Source organism: Oculina patagonica, chromosome 4 (genome assembly GCF_052425735.1).
Source record: "Oculina patagonica isolate OP01 chromosome 4, crgOcupat, whole genome shotgun sequence".
Taxonomy (NCBI): domain Eukaryota; kingdom Metazoa; phylum Cnidaria; class Anthozoa; order Scleractinia; family Oculinidae; genus Oculina; species Oculina patagonica.
Window position 1 is genome coordinate 9239392 of NC_135761.1, and position 21781 is coordinate 9261172.

At 38.5% G+C, this 21781-nt stretch overlaps 3 protein-coding genes across 3 annotated transcripts; 1 reads left to right on the forward strand and 2 right to left on the reverse strand.

The window, feature by feature from the left end:
* Window positions 1–2153: 2153 nt before the first annotated feature.
* On the forward strand, window positions 2154–7182 carry LOC144652203 (uncharacterized). Its single transcript, XM_078512217.1, has 4 exons — window positions 2154–2729; window positions 4851–5031; window positions 5694–5742; window positions 6499–7182. The coding sequence occupies exons 1-4, from the start codon at window positions 2171–2173 to the stop codon at window positions 6985–6987; spliced, it is 1278 nt and encodes a 425-aa protein (XP_078368343.1). The 5' UTR covers window positions 2154–2170; the 3' UTR covers window positions 6988–7182.
* A 1406-nt stretch (window positions 7183–8588) lies between these two features.
* Window positions 8589–14504, reverse strand: LOC144649395 (NADH dehydrogenase (ubiquinone) complex I, assembly factor 6-like). Its single transcript, XM_078508881.1, has 10 exons — window positions 14317–14504; window positions 14105–14204; window positions 12409–12489; window positions 12234–12275; window positions 12021–12077; window positions 11785–11887; window positions 10878–11011; window positions 9895–9996; window positions 9344–9400; window positions 8589–9023 (listed from the first exon to the last, which is right to left on the reverse strand). The coding sequence occupies exons 1-10, from the start codon at window positions 14442–14444 to the stop codon at window positions 8898–8900; spliced, it is 930 nt and encodes a 309-aa protein (XP_078365007.1). The 5' UTR covers window positions 14445–14504; the 3' UTR covers window positions 8589–8897.
* A 1262-nt stretch (window positions 14505–15766) lies between these two features.
* On the reverse strand, window positions 15767–21668 carry LOC144652204 (dihydroorotate dehydrogenase (quinone), mitochondrial-like). The gene is made up of 8 exons (XM_078512218.1): window positions 21530–21668; window positions 20492–20731; window positions 20007–20206; window positions 18909–19167; window positions 18057–18176; window positions 17340–17493; window positions 16766–16925; window positions 15767–16191 (listed from the first exon to the last, which is right to left on the reverse strand). Exons 1-8 carry the CDS (start codon window positions 21530–21532, stop codon window positions 16131–16133), a joined length of 1197 nt encoding a protein of 398 aa, XP_078368344.1. The 5' UTR covers window positions 21533–21668; the 3' UTR covers window positions 15767–16130.
* Between the last annotated feature and the right edge of the window lie 113 nt (window positions 21669–21781).

Below are 21781 nucleotides of genomic sequence, written 5' to 3' on the forward strand. Positions count from 1 at the left end.
ATAGATTCACCTCCCGATTTGATTTCTATAGAATTTTTTTTTTTACAAATATTTTTTGTTTCTGCAATAACATAACAGCCATTTTGGACACTGGATTTTCTTTATCCCCACTAAACAATACCTCAAATTGTTTATGAAGCCTTACATTTGAGCAATATGCTTTTGGTTGTAAGCGTTTTCTATCACAGGTAGATAACTTTTTACATACCACCACTGCCTGCAAACACTTGTTAGTGGTGTGAAAAGTATTTGAAAGTAAAGAAAAGCATATTAAGCAAACAACTTTGGTGGTTTTTTTGTTTTGCTACTGATATTGTGTGACTTGATTTTATTGATTTTTAAAGTTCACGAGGAATAAACCTTCCATGGAAAATGGTACCCCCTCCTCATACCTACAGTAGAAATACTGCATCCTTTTACTAAAAATTTACTAGTCAGAGTAACCCCATCAAACATTCAGATGAATCATAAAAAATAAATAAAATAAAAAACTCTATTTATCCTGAAGGGCCAATCGGTGATCATTAGATCACTGGTATAAACTGGCGATCAGCATTTAGTTGTAAAATACATCTATTCTAAAAATTGTTAGATGCATCTCTTCAAAATTTTTGATCGGCCCTTCCTTAATGATATTACTCTCCACCCTTTTCTATACTTCAACTCATGAAATCCCCACCCTCAGTTGCATGCCGGTAACTTCAGCCTGAAAAAGGTACCCCTTTGGGCTGAGCCTAGCCTGCGAACAGACTCCCAAGTTGGGGCAGGACGGAAGAAGAAATTGGCTCAGCTCGCCCTTCTTGCCTCGTTTTGCTTGCCAATTTCTTTTCTTCCTGCCCCACTTGGGACTTGGGAGCCTGTTTGCAGGGCAAGCAGAGCCTCCCCATATGTTCACGATAGGGAGCACCCCCTGGGGGTAGTGCTCAAACCTAGACCAATTGATTCTGAACCTAACTATAAGGTCACCAGCTCAGCCATCTTGGGTTTAGAGATGAAATTTAAGGTAGAAAGATCCCATGCAGCTTCATTGGAAATAAACACAGTATCCTCAAACGGGTTAGTGCATTTAACTCTTTTCTAACATTGCTGTTCTCCACTCAAAGAGTATAAGACTATTAATGGTACCAGGGCTTTAAACTCAGTGGTCGACTCGGATTCCAACCAGGAGAAGTTAGAAATTCTCCTAGTTGTTTTGTGCTACTAAAACCAAAATAATGTGCCTGCTTGATCAGTCACTAGGTTCTATTTTTGTTTGTTTGTGGTTCTCAGTCCCAGTAAACGAAATCCCATTTTCCCAGTGAAAATTTGCCCAAATACCCCAGTTCCCATTTTGCCCCTCGGGCCCCTCTTAGAGAAAAGAGTCCAACTCTGTATGCGAATGGAATTCAGTAAACGTGTCTGGGGTATTTAGCGTTGCTGCGGACACTCACACAAAAAAAGAAATTATAAATGTGAAAATAAATAAGAGTGAAATCTGATTGGGACCATTTTCTGTTTGCATTTTGTTGTACTCAGCCGTCTCCCGCCCTAAGCCTGGCTCCTGCGCGTAGTGAGCGAGATTCGCCCAGTGGCTGGGGGGCGGGGACGTTAGGGGGTAGCGAATAAAGAAAAAATTGCAAGGCCGATTTGAACGGTTTGGGACTGTATTGAAATTTCAATATTTCGGAAGGCACGGCCTTCGTTCTTCAGGGTCTTTTTTACCAAGACCCTGAAGAAGGAAGGCCGTGCCTTCCGAAATATTGGAATTTCAATACAGTCCCAAACCGTTCAATCGGCCTTGCAATTTTTTCTTTATTCGTTATTTAGTTATAGCTGATTAGATCCTCTACAGTGAGAGGATCCGGTACTTCTATTTTGTCACGGTAGTCCTTGCAAATTCACGTCAGTTAGGGGGTAGGTAGGTAGGCTGAGTGGGGGAGATGGCTAACATTTCAGGTTGCGTTGTACTGACCAAGTCTATTTTATACCCTCCTCAAAAATGTTTCTTTATTTTGGCAATTTTTCTCAAAATGAAAAAATAGGGGGAAAACTTGAAAACTTGGGGTTTAGTTCGTCTGCAAGGCAGGCCATCCTCGTACCCAGAATATATAGCATGCGTAAATTAAATTTTAATCTGTAGTTCCCATTTCTCCTCCACTTTTTCCTCCACTTCCGTTTCAATCAAAACAATATGGCGGACGAAGAAAGTGAAAGTGGCCTGCGTGAGCTGTTTGAGCAAGCTTCGTCTGCGTCTGCAGAACAGCATGAATCTTCTGACACGAGTGAAGGAGCTTGTAAAAAGGTTTTTAACTTCGAACTCTTGCTTGAGGGGTGTTTAATGTGTGGACTTGAGCATGATAGTCCAGAATTTGGGCCATACTGTGCGATATGCCACGACTTTTTATACCCGAACGCTTTGCTTGTTTGCGAAAGAGAAACGGAAAATATGCATTTTGCAACGACTGGGGAAACCACATCGTCTGAATCTGCAGCGTCCGAAAGCAAAGAAAGCTCTGTTTGCAGTGGAGTTGTCCGAGAATCGGAAGACAGCGGCTGCGAAAGTGAGAGCGAAACTGCAGCTTCGGAAAACAACGAGCTTGATACGTTTGACCCTACGTCGACGTCAAGATACAAACTTCCATATTTATCTCTTTATGAACGGGTCCGAGCACCGAACAGCATAGCTAAACGGCTTGCAAATGAGCTGAGTTTCGTTGAAGAAGATTTGTTTGAGACATTACCACCAGAAAGTGAGTTTCTATTTACAAGAAGCTTATGTGTCAAAATATCAATAATGCCGACTGACTATTGTTGGTCTGCATTATTGTATGTTGTTCTCATAGTTATGCATATACCGGTAATGAGTGCGGTAATTTATTGTCTGCTGTAGCATATATTGGTCAGGCATCTGTTGTACAGTACGAGGCTGTTGACCAATTAAGGGCCTGTTTACATGGAGGTGGGGAACCCCAGATAGGGAAGGTAACCCACCTAGGTTGGGTAACCTACCTGTCCACACAATCTCTCATTTTATCTTGATCACATTTACGTGATGAGAGGGGTAACCCCCCAAATACAGGTTGCCCGGTCTGCTGGATAACTTTTTCCCCATAGAGCCTTTTGTTTTTTCATATCAGGGTTGTAACCAGGTATATGGGATCAGGGATCACAGCCTTGGGATCGGGATCACAGCCTCGGGATCGGGATCATGGACCCGGGATCCCGGGTTACAAGTCATGGGATCCGGATCGGCCAATCAGATGGGATCAGAATGGAATCAGGGATCAAATGTTGCCACATTTTGGGGATCAGGAATCAAAATTTAGAGCTAAAATTTGGGATCAGCAATGAAAAAATATACCTGGTTACGACCCTGTCATATGGGAGAGATGAAAACAGGGTAACCCCAATATGTTTGGGTCCAAAGCCATGGACCCCTTAATGCCTTTGGGGCCTTGACAGGTATGAAGTCAAAAAGGGGTACAATGATTTGGGGTTGGGGTTGAGTGGATCAGTGCACATTTGGAATCTGCAGAGATGTCAACCTAAAAAATACAAATTCAGGAAGATTGTCAATTTTGTGCTATGGTGTGTAGATTCTGCAAAGTGGCAAACCAATAAAGCTCCATCAACTCAACCACAAAATCACTTCAAATATCCAAAAAAATTTCCCAAAATCAGCCATAATAGGTGTGAAAATACACATATGTGGAAGGCAGATGTGTGTCTTGCAGCTAGAGGTCTTGTGTTTAGCCTATTCTAGTATTTGCATCCCTTCACAAGCAATTGTTTTAACTAAAAACTGTTTGCCTCGCAAAAGTAAAACATCCCAGTCAGTGCTTGTCATTTGGCTCCTAAAACATGCAAGATTACTGGTAAATAACTCAACAGAGGGTTATCTAAGGGTGCGTTTCTTTGGGAAAATTCAAATCCGGATTCTTGATCCAAAAACGGATTTTGCGTTTCTTTACCTCTATCCGAAAATGGATTAATCTTGGATCAATGATCTGAAGAATCCACACTCGGAGTGGATACATCATCATATCTGAATCCGGATTTTTAGGATTCATGATCCGTGCGTTTCTTTGGGAAAGGATTCGAAAAAAGTACCTTGGCCCAGCGGTCTTTGCTGTGAAAATACAGGTTCGCTCTTTGTAAACATTGTCATATGGTAAGTTTTCAGGCGGTTATTTCGATCAAATACAAAAATATTTCACGATAAAAGGAAACGGTTGCTTGATAGGTATGAAGTGTCATTTTAAACTGGATACAGGTTTTCTAGAACAGACGGCGTGTGCCTACGGAAGTTGTATCCTTTTGAAATTGTCACGAGTGAAGTTTGCATTGATATTTTCGCAAACATTCTTCGCTCTCTGATGCTTTCTCGCCACACTGTGCTTGAGGCTAAAGAAGAACTATTTCGATGTGTGATTTTTGTAAAAGATTTTGTATGCTGAAATTATTTTATCTAGGATACATTCGACGAAAAATAAATTTGTGCTGATATTTTATGTTCTGTGCGAAATGTGTTTACCGGGTTGTCATGGAAAAAAATCCATTTTCGGATTCTTCGTTTCTTTGGGAGCAAAGTATCCGTGTGATCTGAGATCAATGATCCAATTTTGGATTTTCCCAAAGAAACTCACCCTAAGTGTAAAACTGTTGCCATGTTAAAGTGAAAGGTCAAACGCCAGACCTTTTAGGGATTGTGTTGTGGGCCATTGGACTTTTTTGATATTGTTTTAGCCTAATAGGACTTTTTGGGGTCTAGCAGTTTGGCTTTATTAACACCTTTTTGTCACTAATATACCTGAGTCCTTCCCATCCCCTGGGATGTACAGTCTCGTAAATTGAGTTATTTTTTTTTCCAGTACTCCTGATGATATTTTCCTTCTTGGATGATATTTCACTGTGTATGGTTGGGCAAGTGTGTCAGTGGTGGCATGAACTAGCAGGCGAAACTGATGAGTGGAAGAAGCATGTTCTTACCAGATGGCCTTTGTTTATACCTGACAATTCAATCAAATCCTGGCAGAAACTCTACATAAAGATGTAAGTGAGCTGGGTTGCTTCTAAACAATATTGTTTCAGCACCTTGCAATAAAGGGTGCACTCTGGGGAGCAGGGATGGGGCAGCAGTGAGAGTGCTCCCCTCCCACCAATGTGGCCTGGCTTCGATTCCCCGACCTGGCATGATATGTTGGTTGACGTTGTTGGTTCTCATTCTTGCTCTGAGGCTTTTTCTCTGGGTTCTCCGGTTTTAGTCTCTCCACAAAAACGAACACTTCTAAATTCCAATTCGATCTGGAAACAGTGGTTGAAGAACCACACTGTGGAAGTGCCGCTGTAAATCCCTATTTATTTAATATTTTAATATTTATTTTTTAAGTTCAAAACCCAACTAACAAATGCGTTTTTGCTGCTATCAATCATAATTATGGTGACAGCCAATGAACTTTTAAAAAGCAGAAACAAACAAAAGGAATTGAACTCTACCAATCAAAACAGACAGACATGACCTTTTGAGCCAGTTGAAGCAAACTTCTGTTTCCTGAAAGTTCCGCTAATAGATGATTGATGGCAGCGAAAACATAAATGTTGACTTGAGCAGAGTTTGTGTGTTAATGAAAGGCATAGTAGGTACAATCAACTTGCAGACAACAAACTTAGTATCACTTTGTTGACATGTTCATTCTGCTTTAACAATATGCCAGGTTAGAAGGTGTCGCTTGCAGAAGATGTTTTGAACAAGGATGTGTTCAAGTAAGTGCACTTGTAAACTTTGGCAGTACGTGTAATAAAAATTATTATATGTTAACAAACAGAGAGCACACATGTTTACTCATCCTGACACAGTACAGTGATCCTGTGAAAACACACTCAACTGCTTTTTGGGGGGGGGGGGGGGGGGGCTTGTTAACACTCCACATTAATATTAATAAAAGGAAATCATTTGGAAATGCTTGCTCTCTTTATTATTCAATTGATACAACTGTTTGTCACAGATCTTGGATCTGAAAAGCTTGAATGTATCTGACATAAGAACCCTCCCTCCCCTCCCCCCTTGTTTGCCCCATTTGCAAGATGGCAGAAAGACATGTGTGACGTTTTAAAAAGAAATAGTGGTGGTGAACTAACCAGTTCACAGGAATCTTTTTTTATTGACCTCCCTTATTACTGGGGAGCAGTGATGGCGCAGTGGTGAGAGCGCTTCGGGTTTGCCTCCCACCAGTGTGGCCCTGGTTCAATTCCTGCACCCGGCGTCATATGTGGGTTGAGTTTTGTTGTTGGTTCTTGTTCTTGCTCCGACGGTTTTTCTCCTGGTTCTCGGGTTTTCCTCCCTCCAAAAAACCCAAAAACCAACACTTCTCAATTCCAATTCGATTGGGAATCCGAGGGCCACAGGTTTGTTAGTTGCAAGACTATTAAGTGCAACCCTTTTTAAAGTAATGGCAATTTAATACCAATTTACTGATTATCAGGGTGATAAGCCTCTGTTAATATTAACTTTCTTTGCAGCATGCTCCTGAAGACAACCTTGTTAACTCATGGAGGAACAAAAGATTAAAAAGTGAACTGAAAGGACTGCTCATGGACCCCCCTGAGGGCATTCGTGCATGTCCATTAGACAATAGCTTATCCTACTGGCAAGCGTCAATAAAGGGTCCCCCTGAATGCCCTTACGAAGGAGGCCTGTTTTTTCTTCACTTGGAAATCCCCAAAAGTTATCCCATGAGGCCGCCCATCCCGAAATTCATCACAAGAATATTCCATCCCAATGTCAGTTACCATGGTGATATCGGTATGGACATGCTGGCGCACAACTGGAGTCTGGCGCTAACAATTCCAAAGGTGTTGGTCAGTATCCAGTCACTGTTGACTGATCCTTATTGTCACATATCTATGGAGCCTGAAATTGCTCGGTTATGTGAGAACGACAGAGAAGAATTTGACAGAATTGCTAGAGAATGGACTGTGAAATATGCACAACTACACATGACTTGTTGATGCTGACAACCTTTAAAGGCAATTAGGAACCAGGCTTGTCATTAAGAGCGGTAACCGTAACACCTGTTACGGCTAAGTTCACTTGATCTTATGGGTGATGTTGATCAGTGTCACGTTACACTTGCATACAGAGTAAAATGATCAGGTGATAACTTAAATGTAACAGCTGCTTAAAAATTTAATGGTAGCCCTAGGAACAGTCGGTCAATCTTTTTCTCTGGGGGGGGGGGGGGGATGTTTTTTGGCCCCCCCCCCCCCCAAAAAAAAAAAATTCGTTTTATAAAGGCCATTTTGGATACTCCCATTTAAAGGTGCACTAATTTATTTTAACATTTGATAATAATACTTGTCAAAGAAGAGCTTATTTACTGATCAGCAGGGTAATACTGTACTGCACTTACTGCCACTGAGGTGAAGAATTTTTTTAAATTTTTACATTGTCAGGTACCAAAAAGAAAAAAAAACAACTTAAAAAGGCAGGGAAATTGCATATTCCTGTTGCTGTGTCTAAAATTGTGATTTTACAAGTCAGTGTGTGTGAAAAATGTGTTGCTCCTGAAAATATCCATACATAGCCATACCCATTGGTTTGAACCTTCCCACCCGTCTGAAATTCCAGTTTAGCTTCATACTTAACTCTAAAAATTTTGGCATTTGAGACCCCCACCCCCTTGGAATTTCCAATGACCTTCTGGGGTCAGTATGGATATTTTCTGGAACTACACAATATACTATTGTGTTGGCTACATTGAACAATGTTAAATTTGCTCTATCAGGCTTTCTTTGGCACATTTTAATAGGACAATCTTACAGCAAAAGAGAAAATTAATGTATCAGATTCAAGGGAGCTATTTGTTGATAATTTTGAAAGCAACAAAGAGCTTTTTTACCTTTAGAATGATAGATTGAAGTAAATATATAAAATGCAGTTTTAAAATTTTATTCAGAGTGCTGGATCAGTTGTAGATGGAGTTACATGTAACTCAATGGAAAAATAGACTCACAGAAATTATTTTCTTAACAAAAATAGTAAATGTTTATAAATTGCAAATGCCTGACTAGCTAACTTCATATAGTACTAGACATGCTTTGTATAGTTTTGTGAACAATACTGTGTAAAATTGCACAGTTAATGACTTGAAACTAATCAGAGATTGGAAAAATATCATTAATACAAATTTTAGTGACATTAGAAGAATTTTTCTAGGATGCCATATTGCTACAAATAATTGCTGGTCAATAGTCCATATCTCCTCATGGAGAATAAGGCAATAATTTTATTTTGGTAGATAAAAAAAATATCCGTTGAAAGTAGAGGTGAAGAGAACTGATAATAAAAATTGAATGTTTACACTTGATGATGTTTGTTGAATATTATTTCATAGTAATTTCTTTATATAGTGATTATCATGATTCCTGTAGTTGATGTCTTGCGGTAGTATATCTGTTGTGGTTCAAATTTATCTTTGGTTTAAAATTTTTCAAACCAGTTTGATTTTTATTTCCCATTGTTTCAGATAATGTTAATGAATATGAGACAATAAAATATGAAAATCAAACTGGTTTAAAAAATTCAACCAAAGATAAATTTGAACCACAACATATCCCTCCATTTATATCCAGTTACCAGTACTTCTCCTTTCCATAAAACCCACAATAGTTTCAGCAGTACAGCAGTGATAATATTTTTTCGTGTTCCAAGGGGTTGCTTGAAAACCTTCTAGTCTCAATTTTTGATCCCCTGTGAATAATTTCTTTCTTCTACATACTGAGTCTGAGTAGTATGTAGTGAACAGTGATTCGACCTTCTACAGCCATCATCCTCCAATCTTCTGCAGCTTTCCCTGCATCTGATGTGTCTTTGTTAACATTTCAATATTATCATTTACTGTTTTTTATTTCTTGTTGTGTTACAACCCTGTCCATGCATGTTTTAACAAAAGAAATGGTAACACGTGATTCCTTTCTCTCAGAGTGGGGTCAAAGATATTGAAGTCTGCTCTCTGGATCTTTGTCAGATATGCCTCGCATGAAACCTACAAATTAATAAAGAAGTTATTGGATTAGTTCAAGAGTATGATAACATGATTTATTGGGAAAAGGATTTTTTACTGTGGCATAATTTTGACATTAATGAACATAATTCTTTTTTTTTTCTATTACTAGACACTCCATCAATTCAATTTCATTGGCCCCTGAAGTTGTAGTTAAAAAAATAACAAATTGCTTGTTCATCAAAATGGACCCTCGGGTAGTCGCCATATGTATGTGGAGCATTACTAGTTATAAGTTTCCATAGCCTAAAGTGACCACCCTAATATTATTAATATTTTTAAACTAGTCTAGATTATCTTACCATTGGCAAAAATGCTCTAGATGCGGCTTTTGGGGCTTTTGACATCAATGACTGTGCCTGTTACCAACATAAATTCAAATTACAGTGTGTCCCACTAAATAATAATAATAATAATAATAATAATAATAATAATAATAATAATAATAATAAAAAAAAAAAAGGAAAAAAAAAAAAAAAAAAAAAAAAAAAAAAAAAAAAAAAAAAAAAAAAAAAAAAAAAAAAAAAAACAAAAAAAATACGGCCTGACATGTAAAGTTCCCCATAAACAAATTTACAGACAAATACACTGAAAACGTTTTTTAAGTGCAACTCCATGCATTCAAGAACATCTGACCTTAAAATTTGATTAGTCATCTTTAGTCGGGTAACTTTGAATCTGACTATTTTTGAAACAAATTTCAGGGATATTATTTGACTTCCGTTATCACACATTTACTATCTACATGATGAATCCATATAACAAGGAGACCCCAAGAAACAAGCTGTTCTTTACACCTGCAATTATATTTTCATTCTACTGTATGTATCATTAGTGAACCTGAAATACATACCATTGAGAGATGAGAGTGGGCTAAGCTGGCCAGATCATAAGTGACATCCTTCACTGGCTGTGTTGTTCTTCCTCGGATAATATCCTCGTGAGATACACCATGCTAAGCAAAAGGATAAAAATTATATTTCAGATCCTAAAAGGCTATGAACAAGAATAACACGAGTTTACTGTGTACCTAAATTAAATGATCTGTAAACTAGGGGTCACAGCACTGGCTGCCGTTAAATAGGAGTGCCACAGGTTTGTTAGATCTGTAGATCTATTAACTGCTACCCTTGGTAAATAGAGATTTTACTTACGTATTATTAATTAGGGTTAGATAAATATACCCCACACCCACCCACCCATTAAAGTCCAGACCATTCTCACAATGTGTAAGATAAGATAAGATAACTTTATTTATACCAATTTTTTCCATCAGTCAATTAAGTTACTGGACTATCTACCTATCTAACTAACTACAAAAATTTAATAACAACAAATTCAAATAACAAAAAAAAAAAAAAAAAAAGTCTGCTTTTCATGGAGGCCGTGTCTAAAATTTACTTAAAAAATTTAGATATTACTTTAAACTGTGCCGACTTAATTTAGATTTGAAATCGGCCAGTGAAGATGCTTGTCTTAGGTCTATAGGTAAGTTGTTCCACAACTGAGCTCCGCTGTACGAAAAACTTTTCTTGAGTTCGAGGTTACGTTGTGGAAGAACTAATTTGTTTTCGGTATTCCTTAAACGATAAGCACTAACATCGTCACGATATACGAATCTTGATCTTCAGATAATCAGGAGTCATACCATGTACAATGTTTTATGAACCATGTAATGTTTAATGAGCAAATTGTGTGTGTGTGATGTAGTGGCCTTATGGTTAGCACTCTGGACTCTGGATCAACCAGTCTGGATTCAAGCTCATTGACAGCACTTGGTAATTGGTGGACAACTTAAAAAAAGTGTTTAGCATTGTTTTAAAAGTAATTATTTACCTTGATCATGACATTATTGGGTATGTAGACCTTTCCTTTACTGCCGTGGAAGGGTGTGGACCTCAGTAATGTTACAACACCTATAGCTTTCCCGAGATGACTTGCGGCATGGTCTGCTTGTACGTCTTTCACACCTTGAGGGACAAAATGGCAATATGTGACCACTGGGTTACCAAACTACTGTTTACATTGCTGGTACAACTGTGGTTCATTTATTGGGAAAGGTTTTTGGTAAACTTATTTTTCTTTTCAAAGTAACTGAACCTGGATGCAAAAAATTGATTGCAAGCAGTCGACTTAAATATGAAATAACATACAGTCAACTCTCTCTAAGACGGACACCTCGGGACCGGCCGTAGCTGTCCGTCTTAGAGAGGTGTCCGCTCTGTAGAGAGTCGAGGTAACATGACACCAGTAATTCTGAGATAATAAAGTTAAATTTTGCACAATGCAACAAACCTTTGCTAACTGCAAAAGACTAAAATAATAAATTGACCGTTTTGCTTTTTAAAGCAAAAATTGAAAGCTTCTACAAACTGTAATACTGCAAGTAGAGAAGACCTCTTTAGTGTCCATATACGTATAAGCAAAGAAGTAATCCGTTAAAGCGTCATTGTTTGTGGTTAGTAAGCTTGGTATACACGTATCCTTAGGGCACTGACTAACTGCGAGTTGGGATATTTTCATGATAAAACATGATAAATAAACATCTCTAAAGTGTCCGTTAATGATTTCAAAGTGTCCGTTGTCCGTCTTAGAGAGGTGTCGATAGGGAGTTTAGTTAAGTAAAATGACTGAAAACGGGGGACCATCACCAGGTGTCCTTATGGAGGTGTCCGTTTAAAGAGGTGTCCGTTAAGAGAGAGTTGACTGTATACATGTAAAAATAACTAACATAAAGATTTACCAAGACATTCTAGGATTAGATAAAACACTGACGACACTGTGTTTTCACCATGTTCCTCCAAAGCGTTTGTTGTTTCATGTGGTCTGTTGTCAAGGCTTCTCTCCTGTTCAAAAGACATGAAACTCTTCAACACTTAATAATTGGAACAAACACGACAAATTTACAGTACATTGTCCTGGAATGCAGACACGCCCTAAGAAAAGTGCCACTGGTCTTTTGATGGAACAGAAACTTACTCTTGCATCTATAAGTCTCGTAAACCAGCCCTTGTTCAGCTTATGCTTTGTGATAGCCTGGATGAAATAAACAACAGCAAAATTAATTAATTATAAGCAGCTCAAAACTACAAACAGTTGGTGTGTATTTAAAAGAAGATTTAGAATAAGACTGCAGAAACAAAACAACAACAAAAACAAACAAACAATAACAAATACATAAAAAAAGCTGACCTCAGCTAATTCCAGTGCCACAGGTTGTTGAGGAGGATTCCCCTAAAATGTGATATAAGAAATAAACATTCAAATAAATGCTATACTCAAATATTATACTACTCCTTGAGAAGCCTTGTTCTATTGATTAATTATCGAAACTGTTAAACTGTTAGTTTCAAAACTGTAATTTCACCTGAAAAGTATTTTCCAGTGAGTCCCTCCAGAATTGTAGTCTCATTCTTCCTATGGTCTGTTCACTTACAACATCTTGAATCTTGATTTTAGAAAAGAAACAGTCAGAATTCCCCAGCAGGAAATCAGTCTTAGAACGAGGAGTGCTTATATGGTGGGACCCAAAAGATTTTTCACCTTTCAGGCCATTAATTTTGGCGGGAAAGAAGGGGATCCAAAAACATTTTGACCCTCCGGCTTCTAGTCTTAAGAAATTTTGTCCACAATGATGGGGTCTCTACCTAAGATTCACCACTGGGAGATATACCTGTTTTTACGCCAAGTAGTGTTTCTTATATAGTTACCAGTAACTGAATGGTGTTTCAGCGCAATGAAAGGAGAAATTATGAATATTCATCAGGATCTTTGTTTTTCCTTTCATCGCACAGGAACACCGAAAACCTTGATACCGGTAAGCCATGGTGTATATAGCTGTACTGCAGCTACCCATAATACCTTTGGGCATTGTTGCATATGCTTTTGTCAGTTCTGTTGAACTTTAGCCAGTCATGATCACCATTTAGGCCAAAAAACAGAATATTCCCTCACAGGGGCCCAGCATAGCACTCCCCTCATGAACATGATGGAGAACTTGCCTGGTAGATGAGAGGTTGTTAGTGGTGGTGGTGGGGTTTGTATGTTTGGGGGTTGGGGGGTGTATATATAAATTTTTTTTTTTTTTTGGGGAACACCCGGGGGGCTACTCAAAAAAGTTTTATACGGTGAGGCTCTGCCCCAAGTTGCTAAAGGACCCCGGTTACCCTAAGTTGTTAGGTAGCTTGCGGTTACCATTTTCATTGGCAGAAATTGTACCTCCTGTCTTGTCTGTATACCTCGCTGCCTTAACTGCAAACTAAAGGTACCGCTGCCTTTCATATTCCTAAGAGACATGGCGTGGACTTGAAATAGGACGTTTTCTTGTCATTTTCATGTAGCGCTTAATAAATTAGGGGGGGGGGGAAATAATAGGGGCAAAAACTAGGGAGGAGGGAGAAATTTTGGCTAAAAGAAATAGGGAGGAGGGAGAAATTGGCACAAAAAAGTAGGGAGGAGGGAGATGTACTCTCCCTCCACCCTCCTTAAACCACTTTTGCGTGAGCATCTCATCATACCTAGCTCTAGATCTAGTAATGTGATTGCCATGATTTCCGTATAGCCCCAATCTTTACTATGCATACAATTTTATTAGTATTATTATATTTATGACTGGCCAGAGTGTTTGTGTGTGAAGGCTACTAGAATGAAATAAATTGTATGCACAAAAAATATATTGTATAAAAATATATTGTATAAAAATATATTGTATAAATTTAAAAATCTTTAAAACGAAAATGAAGCAATTCTTTTCAAATTGATACTGACATAGATCTTATTTTGTTATCGACTACATAGCTTAGCTCAACATCATTTTGCAATGGTTTGTTAATTTTTTATATAATTCCAATCTCTGATACCATCTGACTAAAATTAGATAGCGTACTTTTATAAGGGAGACTACTTTGTAAAAGCCCGCGAGGGTTTCCTTAGTCTTCCTCCCTAATGCAGATTGTAACAGACAAATATACATGCTGTATTATTCTATTATGGGAAATAAAGTCAAAGGAATTAATCTTTCCATGTGCACGTGATTCATTATTATATACGAGACTGGTACTCACCCGAGCCAGTTCGACATTGAAGGCTCTTACGGCAAACACTGATGCTCGAGAACTTTTAGGTAGCAGCAATACACAGAGGTAATTCTCATAATCCAGATTCCTGTTTCAAATATAAGTTATATAAGTTAAGTAAGCTTAAGCTTAATTTTAACATCATGAAAATGCTATAAGCTCACAAGCTTACATGTAAGCATATAATTGAACGTCTTTACCTGACTAAATTAATACAGTACTGGGAAGCACTTTGCGTCGTATTTGTGAGGTTTCTTGCGCATAAAATTTGAAAAATTTTCCGACGAGTTCGCGCAATAATCGTTCTGCCATTCGAAATGGCCGCCATGTTGTTAGTTACCAGGCTTCTCCGGTTCCTGTCGCAAATCTTGGAGCGGGGGTCGGGAGAGCCGGTGGAAATGGGGTTTTCGTTTTGTTTTGGGGTGGAGGGTCCTTGATATGGGCTCTTTTCAAAATCCCCAGGAGGGTTAGAAAACAGCTGTATCTGTTCTTTATACTTCAATATTTTAAAAGTTTAAAAAACGTAGCTGGGAGAATAAATCCGATGAGACGGGGTTGGGAGAATTGAAATTTCTACATGCTTTGAGGTCTTTGAAAAAAATAATGTTCAACTGCTCATTTTCTCTGGTGGGATTTCACTTACCGTATTTATTGGATTAAGCACCCAACATCGAATAAGGGTCCACCTCGAATAAACGCCCTCCCTGAAGGACATCGAGGAGGTAGAAGCAGAGTTCGCTAATTAAACTTAGTGTCAATTAGATTGAAATTGACAAAGTACTTCTAAGAGGATTTCCCCGAAGACCGAGTTTTCTTAAAACGTACAATGAACATTTAAATTCTACTTAAATTGTACATCTTCACATTTTGTTATATTTATTGTTTTGTTACAAAATAAATTTACTACTTGTTAAAAATGGTGAATATTAAATAAGCGTCCACTCTGAAAGTCCAAAAATTTGATAAGCTCCCAGAGCGCTTAATCGAATAAATACAGTAATCTGCTTGGGAGCTAATCATGGGTGGGCCAAGTACTGCAATATATTAAAGCTTCACAGTGTGTAACCTGTGTACAGCTGTCCCCCTTCCCTGGACCGTGAGATGTTTAACCCAAAAGGCTGGGACACTCTGTACGGCACTTTTGGGGTGTTAAAAATTGTGTCCCCAATTAGAAATTTTTCAGTGCTAGTCATGGCACCAAGGGCATGTTTTCAAAATCAGTAACCCTCAAGTAAAGTCGTATTCAAGAATGAAATTGACACCCAACCGTCCCTTCTGCCTGGCACTGGACTCTTTACCGGTCAGCCAATATGTTATTGCTCACCAAATAAAGATTGTGGAATCAGGAACACTTGGGGTTAAAAAAAAAATTCAGCTGATCTTCCAAAAGTGGAGTATGGTACCTTTAAAGGAGCTACGTCTCGGCTACATCATAGAAAAAATTAGCAAAGTTTTTCAGATTTGTCAGTCAAAATTTGTCTTAATTTTTATCAGTTGAAACTATTTCGCCATTTTATTACTACTTTGTTGTTTTTCTATGTTAGAAAAAAAATGTTATTTCGAGGTTTCCTTTAATTTGAAAGGAATCAGAAAAATGACTTAATAGACCGTGACATTGCTCCTTTAAGTTTTTTTCCAAAGTTCTGAGGAGTACACCCATAAAAAACAACAACAACAACATTGGGCCCTCTCAGACTACTGGGATTTTATTTACAGAAACAATGACATTCAAAAAATATGCATTTGGTGTTTTTTTTTTTTTTGGTTTTGTTTTCATCACTGTCACTGAATTTCTAATGTGTACTAACTAAAAGCCAAACTTTATGGCCAAACTATAATCACTTAGCCAAGTATTGAATATTTGCTTCTCACACTTAGGACAGTTCATTACATCTGAATTCATAAATAAATGCTTAGAGAGCGCAATGATTTACATGTTTCATAAACATGACAAGTAACTGCATTTTATTTCCGACGGGAGTAATTCAGTAGCTGCTAATCATCTGCACAGTTGTCATCTCTTTTTAGCATGATCAATGCCAACAGCCTCTTCTATGGAGTTAAAACCATCGTTTCTATGAAAAACAAAAAAAATATTGCATTAAAAATAGTTCACAACAGCAGTAGAGTGTGCTGTCATTCTTTGTTTAATAGCATATGATAAGATTCTCCTTAGATTAAATGCAATTGAATTTCAAGTCATGTTGTCAACATTTTAGGCTCTGGGGTCAGGACCCTCCCGCATAAAAAGTGACAGAGTACCCATCCTCCACCCCCACTGGACACTATATTTAGATTTTCCAGAGGGTTTCTATACAATTTTCCTTCCAGAAAACAATGTCTTCTATGATGATCCCAATTTTTCTCCTTTTTGTTATCAAAGCTGTTAGAATAATTGCAGGGTGCCCAAAGGCTGTTATGCAAGAAATCTTGGGTGCCCAGCTCTTAAAAGCTTTCATGATAGCAAAGTTATACAAGTTGGCCCAAAGACAAAAGTAGGTCCCGGGCCGGTGTGGCACCGGGCTCTGTTAGAGCACTGTCCTCATCCCTAAAAATTCTTTTTAAAAAAGAAAAACTCCTTTTCTGCTTGTCTCTTAGGCAGTAATGCTAAAACCGACATAACCTGTTAATTTAAAATGTTTGTTTCACCTTACAAGTTCAGCAAGTTCCCTCTTAATTTTCTTCACAATAGGTGGCCCTTCATAAGCTAGGGCTGTGTACAACTGCACTAATGAGGCTCCAGCTCTTATTTTGTCATAGGCATCTTGGCCTGTAGAAATTCCTCCCACGCCAATAATGGGTAGCTTGCCTGAAAAACAAATTATCATAAAACAAACAAATCAACTTCACAGTAAACTGACGATATTTTGATGACATCAGACTCAGTCTGACATTACAGGTAATGAGCTAGCATAGATCATTAATGGGGACAAGATTAACATGACATATAGCAAAAGCTACTTCTAGATCCCAATTTGTAGTTCCAGAAAATGTTTATACTCCCCCCCACTGAAGGGATTAGAAATTCCTGGGGGTGGGAGGGGTCTCAAAAGCCCAAAAAACTTTAAGAACATGTATGGAGATTAATTGGAATTTCTAGAGGGGAGGAGGGGTCTCAGGAAAAATCCCTTCCCTGAAGGAAGGTATGGATAAGTTATGGAACCACACAATTTGATTTTACAGTGTTACTAATGAACCTATTCACCGACTGTCGCCAACTTACCCCCAGTAAGTCTGTACATGTCGCTCACTGTACGTGTGGACATTTCAGTCAAAGGCTTTCCACTCAGTCCACCCATTTCCTTCTTGTGTTCACTTTTTAAGCTATCTGGTCTGGCAACAGTTGTGTTGGTCACTATAATGCCATCTACACCGCCCTGGAAAGAAACAGAACTCACTGTTGATCTACTGTACTGTGCTGGTTCACTGAAGCTTCAAATCATCACCTATAATAATTAAACCAACTGTCATGGTAGGTTGGTAAAGGTAATGTCTGCCTTTGAGCCAAGTGGCCCTTTGAGCCAAGTGGCCCATCCCAGTTTCCATAGCAAAATGTCACTAGGAGTATTTTTACTCCACCCAGGATGGGATGCTGGTCGAGTGCAGAGTTTAACCCCTAGCATTAAATTTGCTGGCACCCATTTATAAATTTTAAACCGTTTTTATTGTAATTTTTATTGTACGTACGGCAATTCAGTCCTACAACTGTAATGTATGATTTTTTACTATTCAGCTGGGTGGAGAGAGGCACTATGAGAGAAAAGTTTCTTGCCCAAGAACACAACACATTGCCCCAGCCAGGGCTCCAACCCGGACTGCTCAATCAGGAGTCCAGTTCACTAACCATTAGGCCACAGCGCCTCTCATAAACCAGCTGTCATGAATAGCTTTAAATTCTCCGACACTTTGTTTGAAAGAACAAAAACAACAAACAGCAAACCTTTTCCCTTGTTACAACAGCTGCAATGTCTTCTTTGTCATCTTCAGTGAGATCTGGAGCAATTTTCACCAACAGAGGATGTTGCACGTTTGCTGGTAATGAATTACGAACCTCTAATACCTGAAGAAAATTCCATAGCTTTAGCATAAAACTACATGCCCTTGAAAGTGTAATTTTACCAATTTGCCTGGGGGAGGGGTGACTCCCATGTGAAAGCAATAACTAAAGGGTTATTGTGAGTTGTAATTCTTTGGGGACAGTTCTCAAAGATAACCACCACTGGAATTGTCTCTGAGTACAAAGCCTTAAAATATGACAATAATTTCTCGTTAAAAAGGAATTACTAACAGCATTACTGTCTCTATTACTATAATATTAAAAATTGTGAAAATGACAGCAAATAAGATTTTGGTTTTAGAATTTGTTCATCTAAGAGGGGAAAATGAGTTTTCAATTAAAAACTTTCTGATGTTCACCCTTGGCACTTTTACATGGGGGTACCCTGACTTCCAGGACTAATTGCCAGTGCACCAGAGTTCATTGTGGTCTGTTTCACACAAGAACACATACTTCTTGAGGGTCAATGCCTTTTGATCTACAACGCACTAACCATAAGGTCATATAGGCTCAATTTCCAGCCACTTTCTGGGAAAATGAGGAACAAGGACCAGACTTGAGAAAGCGGCGGAAATCCAGCCTAAAGGCCATAGTGCTTTCAACAAAGGCAAATAAAATGTCACTGTTGCTTATCATCAGAGAGAGGGCTTTCTGCATCTGAGATTTTTTTTTTTCAAGGAACTGGAGCTTTTTTTTTTTTTGGTGGGGAGCGGAATTTAACAGTGTTCCTCTCACCTTATCTACAAGTTTTGCTAATTCTTGTCTGCCCTGGAGAGATCTCAAGCCAGGTGTGTTTGGTGACGATACATTGATAACCAAGTAATCTCCCAAACCACTGAAGCACTGAACTCCCTTGACGTAATCCTCGACAGCATCAGAAGTTTTGTTTTTACCAAGATTTATTCCTAGGATTCCAGGGGGGTGACCCCTTTCCCGGAATTGCTGCTCTAGTCTTGAATGGACTGCCTGGTGTCCATGACTATTGAAACCATATCTATAGTAAGAAAAGGCAAACACAGTATAAGCAAAGAAAGCAAAGGAAGTACAGCAAGAATTCATGTATTGGGATAACTTTATTTTACCAGGGTGGCCCATTCAGCAACGAGGCTGGTATCCATTGGGGCACTGGGACAATAAAATTATGTACAATATAAAAATGTTAAAAATTTGAACAAATATTTATAAAACTTTAGCATTAGTTTTAATGTGTTTTAAAGAAAACAAAATCTAAAAATAAAATTTACAAAATAAAAATGCCTAATTATCATATTTTTAAAATTGTTTAAGAACTGGACACTTTTGAATTGTAATATATCGTTTCTGTGTATTTAAAAGTATTCTTGCCCATGTTGCATTTGGGCTTTGGAGTTTGCAGTTGTCTAACCAAAGGACTGGGGGCTACTCTAAAAATTTTTTCTCTGGAAGGCTTTGCCCCGAGGTCCAACCCCTTATCCTTTTATATACCATTTTGACAGAAAAGGCACCCCTTTTGTATACCTTTTACTGAAAAAAGATACCCCTTTCATATACCGAAAAGACATGACATATGCCTAAAACAGGAGGGCAAGATGCCATTTTTATGTAGCGTTTAATAAATTTGAATGATGCACAGCCATAAGGTGCGTCTGTTCAAAATATATTTTAATTTAAAGCCCCTTTAAATAACTAAATGATCAATATCCCGACCCTTTCTTATACCTAAACTTGTGAAATCCCTACCCTTTTATATACCTGAAGCATGAAAAAGGTACCCCTTGGGGGTGGAACTTCCCCGTATAGACCATTTATAGGTCCCCCCAGATCAAAGATGAAGAAATATTTTGCAATTTTCACCGGTTTATGACAGCTTTATCTTCCTTCAGTCTGAACACTCTTGGTTTGGCATTCCCTGCCTGCGGCAATGGTGTTACACTCCCAACTTCTACGAAACCAAATCCAGCTTTTAACATTCCATCCACAGCTTCGCCGTGCTTGTCAAAGCCTGCTGCCAAGCCAATAGGATTTGGAAATGGAAGACCAAACACTGTGGTTCTCTGGATAGGAATCAAGAAACAAAATTAACAAAATGCAAAAATAACAAAATAAAAACATTCTGACTTGTAAAGCTTGTGGTAGGTTGATTTACACAATGCGATTCGTGTTGTCATCATGGCACAAGTGTGTTGCTTGCAATAATCGTAGACAAATTGTACTGTCTCATTCACCCGGCCGCCCTTACATGTCTTTCACTTTAGCCATATGATCAAAAAGCTACTAAACACTACTATCAGTCAGAGTCAAAACCTGTTTGACTGCGTTTGCATCAAGTTTTTACTTACTAGTATTTCAGGATCCTCAGTTCTGTCGACAGGAACCAAACCCTTAGAAGCCATCCACACAGCAAATGTATGAGAACGTTCAGGATCTAGTACTCTCATAGCAGTTGGCATGAGAATGTATCTGTAAAATCTCTCATCTCCTTTTGTTGAGAAATGAAATGTGCATATAACTGTAGTACAGCCCACAAGTGCTATGCCATGATTAATGAGACTTCTAACTACACGTTGTCGAAATGAGGACTGCAATAAAAAAAAAGAACAAGAAATATTAAATATCACGCAAAATCTTACCCTTTTCTTGGCATTTAGTATTTCGAGAGGGTTGTTGAGCGGAAGAGGACTAGGGGAGGGGGGCTACTATCCCCAGGGGGTACTCCGGCTTGTAAATGATGGGGATGATCAAATGGAGGCAAAACTCAGGACCAAAAAAAATCCCTTAGTCTTCCGACATTACCCAAAAAAATCCCTGCACCAAAAATAACCCCCCATAAAAATTGTCAAATTACCCCTTAATTGCCAGGAGGGGCAATAATATAACACAAAGAAAACCATAAAAAATTGAACGCCCGTGTTTGTTTATTCATCATACCATAATTACGCCAAGGCCGCGCCAAGTTCGTTTTTAATACCCCCAAAAAATCCCCTATTTAAATCAAGTCACCCAAAAAAATACTTGCCAAATTTTCCAACCCAAAAAAAATCCCGGAATCGAAAATTTCACACCCAAAAAAATCCTTCGACCATCCCCGTCATTTACAAGCCGGAGTACCCCCCCCTGGGCTACTATCAAATGCCATGACCATTTCAAATGTTCTAAATTGGATGCTGGTATCTTTTAAGGTATACATCAAAATAACTAACAAGCATCCCCAACACTCAAAGAACAAAGTATGGATAAAAAAGCTGCCATTTTGCAGCAGCTAAAAGCATAAGCTTAAGCTTAAAAAATGTTTAGAAATATTGATCTCTCGTGTGCGGGCAATAAGCTTACTCACGCGAGCCCCTGGACTACTAAGTGACCATATTGGCAAAACTCACCATTTTGATAAATCCTTTAAGAGAGCTGGAGAATTTTCAACAGAAACACTGAAGATGTTTATAGTTTAAGCTTGCATTTGGCAACAAGAAGAACAAAACACTCACGAGATCAAACGTGCGGAACCGGCCGCCATTTTGAAACTTGGGCTAGTTCCCAGGCTCTGCCCGAGCATCACGCTAAGCGCGGGAAAAACACTCCTTGTGGAATCCTTGTGTTTACTTTAGGACTTTAGCCTGTGAGGTGCTTGTTGT